Source organism: Lycorma delicatula, chromosome 3 (genome assembly GCF_047948215.1).
Source record: "Lycorma delicatula isolate Av1 chromosome 3, ASM4794821v1, whole genome shotgun sequence".
NCBI classification, from domain to species: Eukaryota; Metazoa; Arthropoda; class Insecta; order Hemiptera; family Fulgoridae; genus Lycorma; species Lycorma delicatula.
In genome coordinates, this window is record NC_134457.1 from 105,527,232 (window position 1) to 105,544,464 (window position 17,233).

At 28.9% G+C, this 17,233-nt stretch overlaps 1 protein-coding gene and 1 long non-coding RNA gene across 2 annotated transcripts in view; one reads left to right on the plus strand and one right to left on the minus strand.

Annotated features, from left to right (window-relative positions):
- LOC142321842 (uncharacterized) overlaps positions 1–17,233 on the plus strand; it is a 78,435-nt gene that overhangs the window by 2,488 nt on the left and 58,714 nt on the right. Inside the window, exons 2-3 of the long non-coding RNA XR_012755723.1 lie at positions 2,047–2,407; positions 14,928–15,286. This is a non-coding gene — a long non-coding RNA (uncharacterized LOC142321842). The remainder of the gene's footprint in view (positions 1–2,046; positions 2,408–14,927; positions 15,287–17,233) is intronic.
- Positions 4,090–8,851, minus strand: LOC142320758 (serine protease snk-like). Its single transcript, XM_075358750.1, has 4 exons — positions 8,838–8,851; positions 7,184–7,443; positions 5,413–5,570; positions 4,090–4,453 (listed from the first exon to the last, which is right to left on the minus strand). Exons 1-4 carry the CDS (start codon positions 8,849–8,851, stop codon positions 4,241–4,243), a joined length of 645 nt encoding a protein of 214 aa, XP_075214865.1. The 3' UTR covers positions 4,090–4,240.

Consider the following 17,233-nt stretch of genomic DNA (forward strand, 5'->3'; position numbering starts at 1 on the left):
AGGGAAAGACGTCATTACATGGTTTATATGACTTCTAAGTTTTGTTTCGTTTATTCTTATATTTCGTTAAAGAATATTAATATTACTTCATGATGAAACAAGAAAAAGAACGCATGATTTCTTTTCTTATTCCAAAACATCATCTACGCGATCTCAGTTAGAATAAATATTTTTATAGTAAAAAATCTCTTCATAAATTGAAAAACAATAATCTTACGATATTTTAAAAATCATAAATATAATTTATATCAGTAATTATTTTTCTTTTTATCTATTTTAGCGCCAATTTTTGAGTTCCTCTAAATAATGTAGGTAATAATATAAATTTTTTTTAAAAATATTATACTCATTCATCTGACACCTTTTCTTCAGGTTTTTAAACCCCAATCTACATTTCATAATCACCAAATTATGGTCGCTATCAATGTCTGCTCCAGGGCAAGTTTTGCAGTCAACGAGTTGCTTTCTAAATCTTTGTTTAACCATGATATAATCTATCTGACACCTTGCAGTATCGCCTGGCTTTTTCCAAGTGTATATTCTTCTATTATGATTTTTAAATTGGGTGTTGGCAATTACTAAATTATACTTCGTGCAAAACTCTATAAGTCGGTCCCCTCTTTCATTCCTTTTGCCCAGCCCGTATTCACTCACTATATTCCCTTCCTTGCCTTTTCCAATGCTTGCATTCCAATCCCCAACTATTATTAAATTTTCATCTCCTTCTACGTGTTTATTGCTTCATAAATCTATTCGTATACACACTCTACCTCATCATCATCATGGGCGCTTGTAGGCATATAGACGTTAACAATCGTTGTCGGTTTAGGTTTTGATTTTATCCTTATTACAATGATTCTAAAAAAAATACTACACTCATCTGAATAAATAATAACCTATGTAACACACCGCCGTAATACTGTACTATAATTACAAGGTCACAAACAAATTACTACCATACCATCCGAATTAATTACTTTCCTCCTGAAAAATTTATATTAAAAAAAGAGTATAAATATTGATTAAAATGAAAGAGAAAAGATTTTTTTTTTAATTCTATTTAAAAACTATTTTTATGAATAATTTATAAAGTAACAATAATTCATTGGTAAGTTGCAAGAAAATTTTCAAGGTAGCATAAAAAAATACTTCAACACAGTAAATAATCTGTATGGCATCAAATAGTAACTATCCATACTAGGTCCATAATTTAGCAAAGCTATTTATTAGGTTCAAGCAAGGAACGCAGCTAATTACGCGAGTACACAGGGCAATTTTAAATGATAGACTCCATTAGTAACTCTGTATTTCCTGAACTATACATTGTATCTGACTGACCCACGTAGAAGTTGTGAGAATAAGTACAAACATTTTGAATAACATCGCTAGAACATAAGTAATGACCGCCAGAGTGCTTGGTCCGTCATAACATGTCGGTTGCGACTAAGATGGCTTCAGTTCAACACAAAATTTTCTGTATTCTTGAGCATGGCAAATCTCAGTGGGCAACTGCAGTCCATGATGCATTTCGTCTCCGTTTTTACAGTGAGTCGCCAACAAGGAAGAGCATATGTCGTTGGTTTTAGAAATTTGAACAAAAAGGGTGTCTCTGGAAACAAGAAACACGAGCCGACCACTTGTTGCAGAGGAGAATGTGAGAAGAATTAAAGGAAACTTTGTACGAAGCCCATGAAAGTCACCTGCAGAGCGAGCAGATAATTCAACCAAATGTTTGGCGTGTTTTGAGGCGTCTATACTTTTCAACCCATACCGCCAAAAGCTTTTAAAGGCTCTTCGCAGAGATGACAAACCAAAGCGTGTTGACTTATGTAATCAAATGCTCTTAAACATTGAGGATGACACTTTTCTTCCGCGTTTAATTTTTATCGATGAAATGATGTTCCATCCCAGTAGAAAAGTGCACAATGTTCGAATATGGGGTCTACAAAACACAATGACACATGGAACATGAAAAATACTCCTCCAAGGTTAATGTGTTTTGCGCCCTAACGCAAACAAATGTTTATAGTCCATTCTTTTTTGCAGAAAACACGGTTACTGAGATAATCTATCAAGACATGCTGGAAGACTGGCTTTTCCCTCAACAAAACGAAGATTCACAAGGCTTCATTTTTCAACAGGACGCCACATTCGCCACATTGACACCTAGATGTTTGACGCTACCTGAATGAATTTCTACCTCAACGATGGGTAGATAGGAGTAATCAGGAATCAAGATCTCGCTCTTCAGTTCTATCCTACAGGATCACATCATCTAACGTCATGTGATGTTTTCTTGTTGTTTGAAAGATGCAGTTACCGTAAGATATGCGTGTGGGACGAGTTCAGCTACCGGTTAAATGTGTGCCGTGCAGTCGCAGTGGGCCACATTGAACATTTATGAACTGTGAGTATTATATTATGAATTGTGAACCTTAAAACTCTATTGTGAATATTAGGAGATGTAATTTGCTTCAAACTTTCCATTAATTCTTAATTTGGAATACAAAGTTACGAAATTGAGTATCTTTTTGAATTTCTCTGTATATTAATACTCATTATTAATGTATTACTCTCAACATTTCTTACTTTTAAAAAAAATTAATACCCAAAGAGCTTTTAAAAAGGTAATAAATTATAAAGTAGTTTTTTTAATAAAAGAAATAAATAAATTGTTGTACATCAAATGTTCATCAGTTCCACTGTCGCACAACGACCAGATTCGATCAAGATTTTAGCCAAACTATGAACTCAGCTCATAGTCTGACCATATATATTCATGTTCATGGAACATATATAAGTACAGGAGTATAAACATTTGGAAAATCGTCCAATGCACAGTGTCTTCCAAACGATGTAATTCACAGCTCTGTTTGAAAGGAGCACGACGGCCGCCAATTTTTTCTAGTAATTTAAACTTCCTGAATCTCTGTGTACACGAAATTATCGTAAATATTTAAAAAAAGATTATATGTCGAAACCTATCTAAATATATGTTTATATAAAAATAACAAATATAGGAATACAAAAAAAATTTTTTTTATAAACAGAAAGTAACATAAAACAGTATCCATAAAATCATAATGATAATAAATTAATATAGTAATTTGCATTTACCGCTTTTTAGTCAATTCTGAATAAATAAAAGTTTCAATAAAACTAGAATCACCAATTGTAATGATACGCCGGTCTGTTGTAGTGAAAGATGATTAGATAACTTTTGGTAATCCAATTTCTTGAGTACCATTTGACAAATCATTACCGAAAAGATAAAAGAATAACAAGCGGATCGTGTCATGTATACTCGGTAAAGTGAGATGAAAAGTGATTTTTAATTTTGTTGTTCTTCAGCCATATACTACAAAATAAGTATAACAGATTTATTGTAATTATATATATATACTGAAAGGAGAAATATAAAAAAAGAGACATGTATGAATAGAATCAAACTAATACCGTTTCAGTGCCGCAAGTCTCACTTAGCCTGATAAAAGCTATCAAAATTTTACAAATAATAACAAACATTTTTTTTTAATTTCTTTATTTTTATATGACGTGTACTTAATAACAATGAGTTCAAGTTATTAAGTTAAATAAAATTAATATTCAAAATAAACAATTTACACATTGCGTAATTTTTTTTCGCTTTTTACTGTACAATGCTTATTTCACGATATGTTTTTCAGTGATTTTAATTGAATTAAGTTATATGTCAATATTTATTGATATTTTGTCATCTAAATTATTTTAATTTATTATTTAAATAATTTAGAAACCGCTTTCAAAAAGGCCTTTCATTTCATACAAAACGTTCTGAATTACACATAACGTTGGTTTCGGACTGTTTTATAAACAGGTGCATAAAAGAAAACATCAACCTTTTTTTTCTTGAATCATTATGGATCCAAGTTAATTTATGCGTTTTGTAGTAAATCGTGTGATGTTTATTTCATGACAATCGTAAACGACTCGAAAATTGAAAAAAAAAAACAGACAAAAATTAGACAAACTAACCCGGAACCCGTTGTTATAACTCTCCTTATACGGTAATCATAGAAATGGAAGTCTGGAATTTTATTTGAAAAAAATAATGACTATTTTATTTTATGTAATTTACTATCCTTTAGTATTATTAATTCTTATAAATATTTATTACAGCAACAGCATTTAAAGAAAAATAGGAGATTATTACATAATTTTAAAATTAAATAAAATAAATAAATTATTGCACATCAGACGTTCACGAGCTCCAAACTAAGCATGGATCCGATTGGTATTCTGGCCAAACTATAGATTCAATCCACTGAACGTGGTTAAGTACGCGAGTGTAAATCGCTGGAAATCCTTTCAATGCACACTGTTTTCCAAAAGATGTAATTCCCAATTGAGTTTGTAAGAAGCACGGCAGTTGATCACTTTTTCTAGGAAGAAACAATGGACCTCCTGAGTCTCCCTGTTACGCAGATACAGTAAACGTAATGAAATTACTGGATGAATCTGTTTAAAGATTACTTTTTTTTGTTTACTAGTAAAACTAATGTATATAAATTATGAAAAGTAAATGGTTTTGTTTTTACTTTGAAGTAATTATGTATAGAAGCTTAAAAATAAATTATAACAATTAAGGTTAAATAAAAATACAATCATTACTTGCGTATGTTTGTATTTATTTATTTGTGTTTGTGTGTGTGTGTGTATGTGTGTGTGTGTCTGTGTATGTGTGTGTGTGTGTGTGTGTGTGTGTGTGTGTGTATGTGTGTGTGTGTGTGTGTGTGTGTGTGTGTGTGTGTGTGTGTGTGTGTGTGTGTGTGTGTGTGTGTGTGTGTGTGTGTGTGTGTGAAAATATCTATCTTAACTCTACGGCAAGTATGTAATACCTTTAGACAGATGTTTAAGTTTGAGTATCATATCTTACTATTTGAAAATGATGTAATATCAAATAAACGTCATACATTAAAATTATGTTAAATTAATCATTTTCCAGAATAACGAATACATAATACCCGGTTTACAAGGAAAATGAAGAAAACGAAGGAAAAGAAGTTCCCAGTTTCCCTCTTCATTAGCCCAAATGTGTTGTAACACATTAGCAAAACAACTTACGATTATAACGCCGAACGTAAAGTCCCGCATATGAGATATTCACTGAATGCGCTACAAAGAACATCATTACATACGAAGAAAATAACTTTAATAAATTCTTTCTACCTTAGTTACTTTACGTTCACCACGTTATTATGAAATTATATCAGGTAGTATTACTCAATAAATTAAATATTCATTTCTTTCAATACCATACATCATTATTTTTTTTTTTTATTAGGTGTTTTGCTTCCAAAGAAACGAAAAAGTTGCCTTGTACATATTAACTAAGCTCTTAAAAAAATTACTAATTTTTTTTTTAATTATTACCATACAAATATCTCTTCGTCCTTCTAAAACTCCTGCACAAATCATAGTTTTTTCTTCCAAGCCCCGAGGTGTTACACGCAGGTCAATAGTATTTGTACAATCTCTTATTGTTAAGTAATCTAAATCTGCTTTTAGGAATATAGTACTTCTTGCTCCAGCTGGAAATCATTTTAATAAATTATTTTATAAAATACACTATTTTATATTTTCCTGTAAAAGATACTCAATCTCTAGCTAAATCATGCCCTTTTAATAGCATTTAGTGAAGAGTACTCACCTGTTTTAAAGTCACTGTTACCGTTTTAATTTCAATTACTGAGGGTAAAGTACAAAGCGTTTCAAATAAAAGTATCTAAAGATATATTAAATTAATAAATTCACTTTTAGAAAATTGAAAAAAAATTGTAACATCAATGAATGTGTTAACTAAGGTTTTTTGTTTTCGGTCCTCTTTTCTTTATCCAGAATCCCGGATTGAAATATGGATAACAGATCTCCGGACTTGTTCTATTCCCTACTACTATTCTTCCACAACATCAAGACTATTTAAATTTTATATTTAAATAAATTATACAAGTTGGAAAACTTCAGTATGTTTGAAATAATATTTTTTTATTATTTACGTTAGGTTTAATTTTAAAAATCGTCTAAATCCAAGAATATGATTAACAATTGGATCATTCTCGAATAACAAAAATTTACCAGGCCGGGTCGGGTTCACAATAAACCCACTTTTTTTCAATTTTAACTGCTGTAACAACTTATTACATGAATAATTTTAATTTAGGCTAGTTACATGAAATCAGAATACATTCAAATATATGAGATTAAAAAATCAATTTTCAAAAAATTCAGTTAAATTAGTCTCTATTAGAAATGTTTTATGTTTTGGATGATTAATTCACCATATTCAAAATAATCTATCTTTCTAAGAAGATTTTAAATAGAAACGTCTACGTGAAGAATAAACATTCCACAAACTAGTATTAATATTTCATAACATTTTATGAAATAAGATGAAATTTTTTTTAATTTTATTTTTATGTGATTCGATTTTACCACATTAAAACTATTCATACTTGATATACCACGATAAGCAGAGGAGCTCTTACATAACAGCATGTATCTTTTTGAGTGAAAAAAATTTATGAAGCTTCATTTGTTGAATTTAATTTTGAATCAAATTCATAAGATTAAATTTTCAGTTTAGTCTTCGTAGAATTGATACTAAAAGAAAAAAAAATGAAAAAACTTTAATTTTTTTACATTTTAAGGTATTTTTTTATTAATTTTCATACGGTCTTAAGAAATTTAATTTTTATTTTTCAATTACATTTTTTTGAACTACAGTATTGGCAGATCTAAGACACACATCTGGATAAAAAATGTGCTACCGGTGTTAAAGAAATCATCTGTAATCATAAGGCCGATAATCATCTGTCTTCATAAAAATAAATTAACTTCTCAACGTTAATTACTGTCGGTGTCTTGGTTTCAAATTTTTTTTTTCACAAGATGTCAGTTATTAAAATCAACATAAAATCCAAGCTAAATTTAATTGCACGTAATAAAACTATATAAGGCAATAAAGTTTTATTGACATCGCATTACTAGGAAATAAATAAAATTAAAAGATTATTTGTAATCCAGTTAATTATTTTAAAGTCTATTATTTACTTATGATGTTACTACACAACTCTCAAATATTATTATATGCAGATCTGACTGCATGTATTTAGCTTTGCAATATATTAATTTTTGTAAAACTTACCGTAATCAATTCTAACCCATTCAGATCCAAAAACGCTTGTAACAATGTTGTATGAATTCGGTTGCGGTAGACAAATTGCTTTTATTGCATCAGTAAACGTTACGGAACTATTTAATTGATACAAAGCGATATCATTATAAACAAGTTCTGACCGATAGTCTGGATTTATTCGTCTTATTATTTCAAAATCTATAGGATTTGCTGTTTCATTCTTTCTAGATAAATCAAGCTCTCCTAGTCTCACCCATCTAGCTAGGCCACTAAAAAATAATAAATACATTTAATTAAAATTAGATCTAAAAACTAACATTTTAAAATTCCTTTATATAAAATTCTTTAAAATTTTATAATTAATAAAAAATTCAAATCACGCAACTGAAAATAAAAAACCCGTTTAGATTTACATTTCATAAACTGAAGTAAAAAAAAAAAAACAGTGTAAAATAAATATTGTCTAAATCTAAATAATAAGAATCAGATAAAAATTAAGAAAAAATTTACAGGAATTAATTATTTATAAATATGTATATCGTATATGTACACTGGTTTATATATATATATATATATATATATACATTTTAATTATGTATAAAATAACATTAAAGCGAATCGCTTGTATGAAGTGGATTCTTTAATTAGAAAGATTGCTTAATGATGGTTGGATACTTAGGTAAATCATCGCATGAAAAATGGACTCCTTTAGTAAGTGGCTTGATGGTAGCTGGTTTCTTAAGTCATTGTTCGAAAGAAACCAGAAGATACTATATATAATGGACTTCTCACATTGTAGATCTCTGAAAAATGTCGAAACCCTTTATACATGCCTAGATGAATTCTTACATGAGTAAGTAGCGTAGTGTAGATAACCATAAATATATTGGCTGGACGGATTTCTTATTTAGGCATGTAACAGTAAAACTGGCAAAACTTTGTAATAAATATTAGGTTGACTGATCTCATTAATGCTTTTGTTATCAAGCCATATTTCCATTCTAAGGGAGCAATGTTTTCGTATAGTATTAAAACCAAATCTCCTTCACACAGGTTTTTCGTAGTAATTTGCCATATTTTACGTTGTTGTTGTTGTTGTAATAACTGATGTAAGTAATCTTTAGACCAAATATTCCATATAGATTGCGTAAATTTTTTAATTAATTGCCAGTAGCCTAAGCGATTAAGAGAAACTACAGTTATATCAGGATTAGGAATTGCAGTCGAAGGAGATCCAATAAGGAAGTGTCCGGGAGTCAGTGGTTGTGGATTCCTCAAATCAGAATATACAAAATATGGTGGGCGTTAGTTTAAGATAGATTCAATTTGTGTGAGTACAGAAGGTAATTAATTCCTCGAAATTAAGAACAGTTTGACCTACGACATGACGACGATTATAAGTAACACTTTAAACAGGTTTCGCATAATCCGCCGATGGGTGGGGATGAAGGAAGAATAAATGAACAACCTCTTCCTTGCGAAGTAGTAAAGATCTGAATGTTGTGTTGGAATTCCTTTGAAAGAAAATTCAAGAATAATTCATATAAAAAATTATTATGTATACGTATATAACCTTGGTTGGAAGGCATACAAATATATATATATATATATATACATAAGTCCTTGAAGTGGTTTTTCATCTCTGCCCGACATGACGAATTACCAATGGAACACCATAGTCGACAGCGGAAACACGAAAAGATTTAGGGTATCTTCCCGTTGATTATCCAATATTTTTCGGGTAAATAATTGTGAACTAATTGACTCCCTCCGTGTAAAAGAGTAAATGTTTGCTTTCGATTATTAATTTCGTTTGGTGTATGCTAGGATGTAGGATAATTTATGTTTATTGTTACATAATAAGTTGGGAGTTTTGAAAGCGACCACCTACATGAAGCATGCCAGAAGAATATAAAAATTGATTGAGAGAGAATAATTTACTTCGTTTATTAATTTGATGATCATTTTTTTATGTCATTTATTTCTACCCCACAACATCTCAATTGTAAAAGATGTTTCAATCTATTCGCATAATCCGACGAAGAGACCTTTTTTCCTTGCGAAAAAGTAAAGATCTGAATATTGTGTATACTGTAGTTATTCTGATAAATTTCAGTTTATCATACTCTTGTAAAACAGTGTTTTTATCTTCTCTATAAAATTATATTCTTCTTTATTTTTTATTGTCATACTGTAATTATACCCACTTGTAATAATTTCGCGTTATTCTGTTATAGGTAAAAGAATAAATACAATTTTTTACATATATTAAAATTATAAAATAAAACTTTTAACTTGACAAGATGTTGCTCATATTTATTATTTAGGGTTATAGTTATGTCTACGTCCGTTCTATTTATTTGTGTAATTTTTCTGAATATGCACTAGTTTTTTAATAACAATTATTTTCTAAAATTATGATAACTTTTTTATTATATTAACAACTTTGTAGTTATAACGTTGATACACTATAGAGGATAAATTTGAAAACAGACTATTAAAAGGGATATTTTTGTTGAGCGAGAATTATTTTTGGAAGAGTTTCTACTTCCATCATAGCTTTAGAGCTATGCTTAAAATACGGTAATCACTCAAAAAATGAGATAAGGGTTTTCTGCACTTTTCGATGTTTCATGACCCAAGCACCCCAAAAAACAAAAATATCTGTTGTGAACATCACATGACTTCCTTGTACGCCTATTAAATTACATATACACATTTTTTTTAAATGAAAAGTAAATAAAATTTTATTCCATTAATAACTTATTATTTTTTCATATTTTTTTTATTGTTGAATTATTATTTATTTAATTTTTTTTTTACAATCAGAGGTTAATAATCATTAATAAATAAATTTATTTAAATTAAAAATAGAAAGTTAAAACAAAAAAATAGGAGGTGAAGTCTGATTGGAACCGATGTGCCTTCCCCTTAAAAGATCCAAATATTTCATTAATTAAAGTTTTATTTGGCTATAAATCTTGAATCAATGAAAATAAACACAACTTATGATATGTCGTTGAAAAGCTCTCAATGAGTGCCTGTAGTTAAGAAATCTTCTAAATTTCGATTTTTGGGTTTTGGGCTTCTCTGGACACTTTAATCCAATCGATTGCAAGCAAAAGGGAAGTTTCATAACTATTTGAAGTTGCAGCAGTTCTAAATCCAAAATTTCAACATCCTACGGCTAATCGTTTTTGGGTTATGATACTTACGTACGTACAGATGGTCACGCCGAAACTAGTCAAAATGGATTCAGGAATTAGAGAAATTCAGAAATTTTCGTTGATATCTGAAAACCAAACTTTTTCGCGATCACAATACTTCCTTTACTTCGTACAAGGAAGTAAAAGTGGGGTGTAATATTGGTAGGTACGTACGTTTGTACCTGTGGTGGCGTGTTTCGAGCTTAATTACTTTTGAATGAATAAATTAATTTTAATGAACATTAGCACAAAGACTCGTGTTTAACGGCCAATTTTTGGTAAAATTTGAGATCAATATCCCCATGGAGTGGGGTATAAGATTTAGTGTCAATTTTGTCATAATTTTGCAGACCCCACTCATTATTAAGCTTTGTATGCCCATTCGTAAATTCAGTATTAAGCATTGGTACGTGCTTATCTTACCATTTTAAAAAACTTTACTTCCAAATTTTTCCCTTATCCCAAAAAAAGAAAAGTTTTTTTTTTATTTATTGCACATTTTTTAAAGAATTTTTTTACGTCTTCCTGAGATAGTAGTTGTGCAAGTGGCTAAAAAAAGTACTTCGGAGCAATATAAGTGGATCAAAGTTTAAAAATATCGATATTGTTTAATTTTTTTAAACTCTATTCATGTAACATTATTTTCCCTCTAAAGAAGAATAAAAAAACCATTCCAGGAAAGAATAACAACACTTTTTTTCAGCTTTTTTTTTGTAAAAGAGGTTTTAAAAAGTGTGTGAAATAAGTATTTAAAAAAAAGGCTTGTCATACAATATTTCAACAAAATACATATGTATTTTCAGTAAAAATAATGATAAATAATAAGAAATAATTATTTTACAGATTATTGAAATTTAAAGTGGGCTTTTACACAAAGATAAAACATATTAAACCCTCTTCTATCATCGAGAAGTATAGCTTGAAGGAAGGGAGAAAAATATTCATTTCTAAAGGTAATAAATATCATGTAGATAGCTGAACTCACAGGATACATACTGTTTTAGAGAGTTTTAACAATTCTAGAAACAAAAAGATCGAAATTTCACGGAATTAATTTTTAATTAAATGTACTTTGTGTAAAAAATTACTTCTACTTTAGTAATTCTTTTGCAAACAGGAATTACAGTTACTAAATACAAAACAGTAAAAATTGTCATTTTATTTCATTTGAAGCCATATATATGATTTCACATTTGTAAATAAATATGAATTATAAAACGTATAAAAAATATAAAAATACTGTTAAGATTAATTGCAAAATATGAACACGTTTTCTAATGGCTTTAATTATAAGTGCTAGTTTATTTTATAATAGGATTATTGCGATTGATTTCAACGATTTCAAGGTTTGTAATAAAATAAAAAAGATAGAAATTTATCGTTTCCTTTTTTATGGAATATAAAAGTTTTATAATTTAGAAAAATTTTACTAACCTTCGAATTGAAACTTCACATGTTGAGCGTAAATATTGGTCTTTTTTATGTACGACAAGAGTAAAAGAATAACGTAACCTTTTAGGAACATTTTTGCTAGTAATGAACAGGTTTCTACACCTTGCTAATGGTTACCGTTCATTTAACTCATCAAAATAAATACTGGAATCCCCTCCAACAGTAAGAAATCTGACTTGTTTGAGGTATAACACCTTAACACTTTTTTTCCATTTAAGTTCGGAATAAACTCATATTTAAATATTGCGCTTAAGTTATATTTAACCAAATCAGATTTTTCTACTGTTTTACGGTTTTTCGTTTTATTACATCCGAAATTAAAATTTTACTTTGCCATTGAAGAGGATATTAATAATATAATACAACACTTTATGGAAAATCTCATTATTTAGTAATTAATAAGTTCATATATCTGTATAACGTCATACGTGTTTTAAGCATATACATTTTTTCCTTGATGGTGGTATATTATCCGGTTACAACAGTTTTTTTAATTGTATAATTTATCAACATCAGATAATTATTTATAAAAGTTTAATCCTTTGATCATAAAAAATCTCCATAAAAAGATATAAAATCATTTAGTTGCTAAAGATAAAAAAGCCGTAATTTTCAGAAGCTTCCAGTCTTTTATATTTTATTTACGAGTATTTCTAGAAATATCACTACGTTTGATAAAGGTGAAACAAATCTTGCAATAAAAAGCAATATAATTGTACAAATAATAATTGTAGAACTCACTGATTCTTCACCCGTTATATAGTTCAGATGCTACTTAATATCGACAATACTAGAACTAGAATATCAGTTCTTTCCAGCTTTAAATTTATTTACAGATAGATATCTGATCTGAGACACTTTTCGAAAAAGCAATAAAGCTGATCAAACACTAATCTGTTAACAATTAATACCAGTGTTGATAAAATTCATAAAGGATAGTTTTGTTTGTGTCTGACATTTGATCAAATTGATCATTCGATATCTCGTTGAAGGAAATTTATGGAAATTTTTAATTTATGTTGGTGGAATTGTAATTTTCATTTATTTTGTTTAATATATAAGTCTTTATTGCGTTTCATTTGTATTACTAAAGTGGAGAAATTATCTTTGTATTTTTTTACCTGTGTAATATTTTATCTTAGTATAGATTAGTCACTATGTGAAATATGTCTTATAATTGTATGCTTCGAATCGTGAAAGTTACGGATTAAATATACTTTAGTAATATCGTAAAATTTGATAAAATTCACTCATTACATTAAATAAACGCTGATGAAATAATAATGTATAAAATATAATATGTATATATAATATTAATAAAATAAACTTAAAAATTTGATGATTACCATCATTTTTAAAAAATAATTATTTATAAAAAGTAATAATTGTTTTACTTGAAAAGGTAACCCTCAAAACAGTGTTCCTATTTTCCAGCAGGTTTATTGGTAAATAATTCTCATGCGATTTAATTTTATTTTTTCGTAGATAGTAGTGAATTTTAAAATTTATCTTTAACGTGAAAATGTAAATTTATCTTTAATGTAAATTGCTGTATACTTTGATTTTTTCATCAAGTGCTGGTATTCTTTGTTCGATATTCTTTCTACATGAAAATTGATTGCGACGATCGTATTGCTTCCAATACTGGATTCTGTATGTAAAAATGTTTTTTATGACCAATCTATATACATCATTGCACAATGGTAGGTCATTGTTCAGGTATCATCTGAATAAATTAAATTTTATGTTCTGTTTTTTGAACTTTTTTAAATGTGATTTTCCAGATTAGATAAATATATAAAAGAAATCAAAGATATTTCTCAGTCATAGTATGAGGAATTATTACGTTATTCTAATAACGTGTAGATGGAATGACGTCATTACATGACTTTTCATTTATGTTTCATTTCTTCTTAAATTTCGTTAAAGAATATTAATATTACGTCATGATGAAATAAGAAAAAGAGCCCATGATTTCTTGTGCGGAAACATCTACGCGAAGTCAGTTAGAGGATAAATATATTTTAAAGTAAGAAATTTCTTCATGAAATAAAAACTAACAATATTTTAAAAATTAATAATATAGTTAATATTAATGGTATTTATACTTTTTATTTATTTCAGCGCCAATTTTTGATTCCCCTAAATAATGTCCAAAATAATTTAAATGTATTTACAATACTATACTCATTTGAATAAATAATTTTTGAAATAACAGTATTTCATTGTTAAATTACAAGAAAATATTCAACATAACAAAAAAAAGTTCTTCAACACAGTAAACAATCTGTACAACATCAGATAGTAACTATCCATAATTTAGCCAAGCCAATCATTAGATTCAGGCAAGAAACGCAGCAAATTACACGAGTATAAAGAGCAATTTTAAATGCTGGATTCAATTGATTACCGCTGTATTTCCTGAACTAAACATTGTATCTGACTTTTCCAAGTAGAAGATGTGAGAATAGGTCCAAAGATTTCGAACATCATTAGAGCGCATATAGTTCCGTAAACGACCGCTACAGTACAACACAGATTTTCGGTATTCTTGAACACGGCAAATCTCAGTCGACAACGGCAGTCTAGGGTGCGTTTCATCACCGTTTTTACTGTGACTTACCAACAAGGAAGAGCATATGTCGTTGGTTTTACCAATTTGTACAAACAAAGTGTCTCTGTAAAGGCATGAGCACAGGCCGAACATGTGTGCAAAGGAGAACGTGAGACAAATTGAAGGAAACTATTTACGAAGCCCAAGAAAGTGAGCCGAAAAGTGAGCAGAGAAATCAACCAACTGTTTGCGTGTTTTGTGGCGTCGTTTACTTTTCAAGCCATACCGCGTATATCTTTTACAAACGTATCGCAGAGATGGCAAACTAAAACGTGTTGACTTATTTAATCAAATGCTTGAAAACATTTAGGAGACGCTTTTCTTCCGCGTTGAATTTTTAGCAGTAGAAAAGTTCACAATGTTCGCGTATGCGGGTCTACAAAAACCCAAAGACACACCTCAACATGAAAAAGACACCTCCAAGGTTAATGTGTTTTACGCCCTAACAAATAAATAAGTTTATGGACCTTTATGTTTGCAGAATACACTGTTAATGGGATGAGGCATACTGGACTTGCATTTCCCTCAACAAAATGAAGATTCACAAGTACTTCATTTTTCAACAGGACGGAGCTTCGCCACATTGACACCTAGATGTTCGACACTACCTAAATGAATTTCTACCTCAACGATGGATAGATAGGAGGCATCGGAAATGAATACCTGGCTTTTCAGTTCTGGCCTCCAAGATCACCTGGACTAACGCCATGTGCCGTTTTCATGTCAGGGTGTGTGAAAGATGCAGTTTACGTACCGTAAAATATGCGTGTGGGACGAGTTCAGCTATCGCTTACATGTATGTCATGCAGCCGCTGTGGGCCACATTGACATTTAAGAACCGTGAGTATTAAATTGCCAATCATAAAAATTTATTGTGAGTATTATTAGATGTAATAGGCTTCACATTTTCCATTAATTCTTAATTTGGAATATAAAGTTACGAAATTGAGTATCATTTTTTATTACGCTATATAGAGCAATTGAGTAACAATAGTAACAACAGTAATACATAATTATAATAATACTTATTATTAATGTATTATTTTCATCATCATTTATTATTTTTAAAATAAACTATTGCACAAATAGAATTTAAAATAAGTAATAAATTATAAAGAAGTTTTATAATAAAAGATATAAATAAACTATTTTACATAATATTTTCATCGGTTCCACTACCTCACTATGTCCGGATTCGACTGATATTTTAGCCAAATTATGAACTCAGCTCAAAGTCTGACCAAATACATAAAGTTCATGAAACATATATAAGTACACGAGCAAAGTTATTCTAATTCTGGAATAACGTCTGGAAAATCGTCCACTATGCACTTTCTTCCAGACGATGTAATTCCCAGTTGAGTTTGAGTCTAGTAATTTAAACAACGGACCTCTGAACATATTAAAAAAAAGATAAATGTTAAGAAAAAGATTATCTGTCGAAACCTATTTAAGTATATGTTTATATAAAAATAACAAATGTAGCAATATAAAAAATATTTTTTTTTTATTAACAAGAAGTAACACTATCGATAAAATCATAATGAGAGTAAAATAAAAATATAAATATACATTTACCGCTTGTTAGTCAATTCTGAATGACTAAAAGTTTCAATAAACCCAAAATCGTCAATTGTAATGATACGCTGGTCTGTTGTAATGAAAGATAATTAGATTACTTTTAGTGATCCAGTTTGTTGAGTAACATCAGACAAGTCATACCGAAAACGATACAAGAATAATAAGTGTATTGTGCTATGAGTACTTGGTAAACTGAGGTGAGAAGTGATTTTCAATTTTCTTGTTCTTGAGCCAAATATACGAAAAAATATAATAGATATATTGAAAAACATTCGGTGCTCATTTCTGTAAATGGCATCTATATTCCGTTCAACTCTTGGAATGATGAAAATGACAGATATAATCATTACTTACGAAATATAGACTGTTTCTCTTATTCGTAAAAACATTTGAGTCAGAGTCGTTGAGGAACATAGACTATTATATGATATAGTTAATTATAACTGAGTATTTATTGAAAACCCAATATTTTTAGCCACTGAAGTTAATAATAAATGAATGAAAATATAACTTATTACAATATGATTAATAGAGCCTTAATTTTAAATTATGAAAATACACAGCAAACGAAATTATGATCATAAATAAATAAATGTAAATATAAATCACACAAACACATAATTTTTTTTTCAAAACCATTTTAATAATTATAAGACTGCTTTTAAAAGTAAAAATAAAAGCATTAAGTTGATTAATGAATAATAATTCTGTTTTGCTACAATAATATGTTCATTAACTATTAACAGGATGAAACAGTAACAGAATTCTTCATTTCACTTCAATGAAAGAAACTGGTTAACCAATTTGTTTGAACTTTAAATATTTAAATTTTTTTTTTTTTATTAAGATCCTTTTAGAATAAACAGACCTTTACAAAAGTTCATGAAAGTGGAAAAAAAGTAATTACAGTTAATTATATAAAGTACCTTTCTTAGCAAATTACATTCTGTCGCCAGAATACAATCTACTCAAATATTAATATTAATATCCTGTACAATAGTTTTGCTTAACGAATGAGCTAAACATAAAGAGAACAAAAAATTTGTAAATAATTTATGTATTTATTATGACTTTGACATGACCTTGTCTCCTACACCCAATAAAATAACTATATCAATATTTGAAAGTAGTTGAAAACATTACTTAGCTTCTATAAAAAAATGTTAAAGGGAAGCATACAACTGTACTTCTTGCTATCAGAACAAC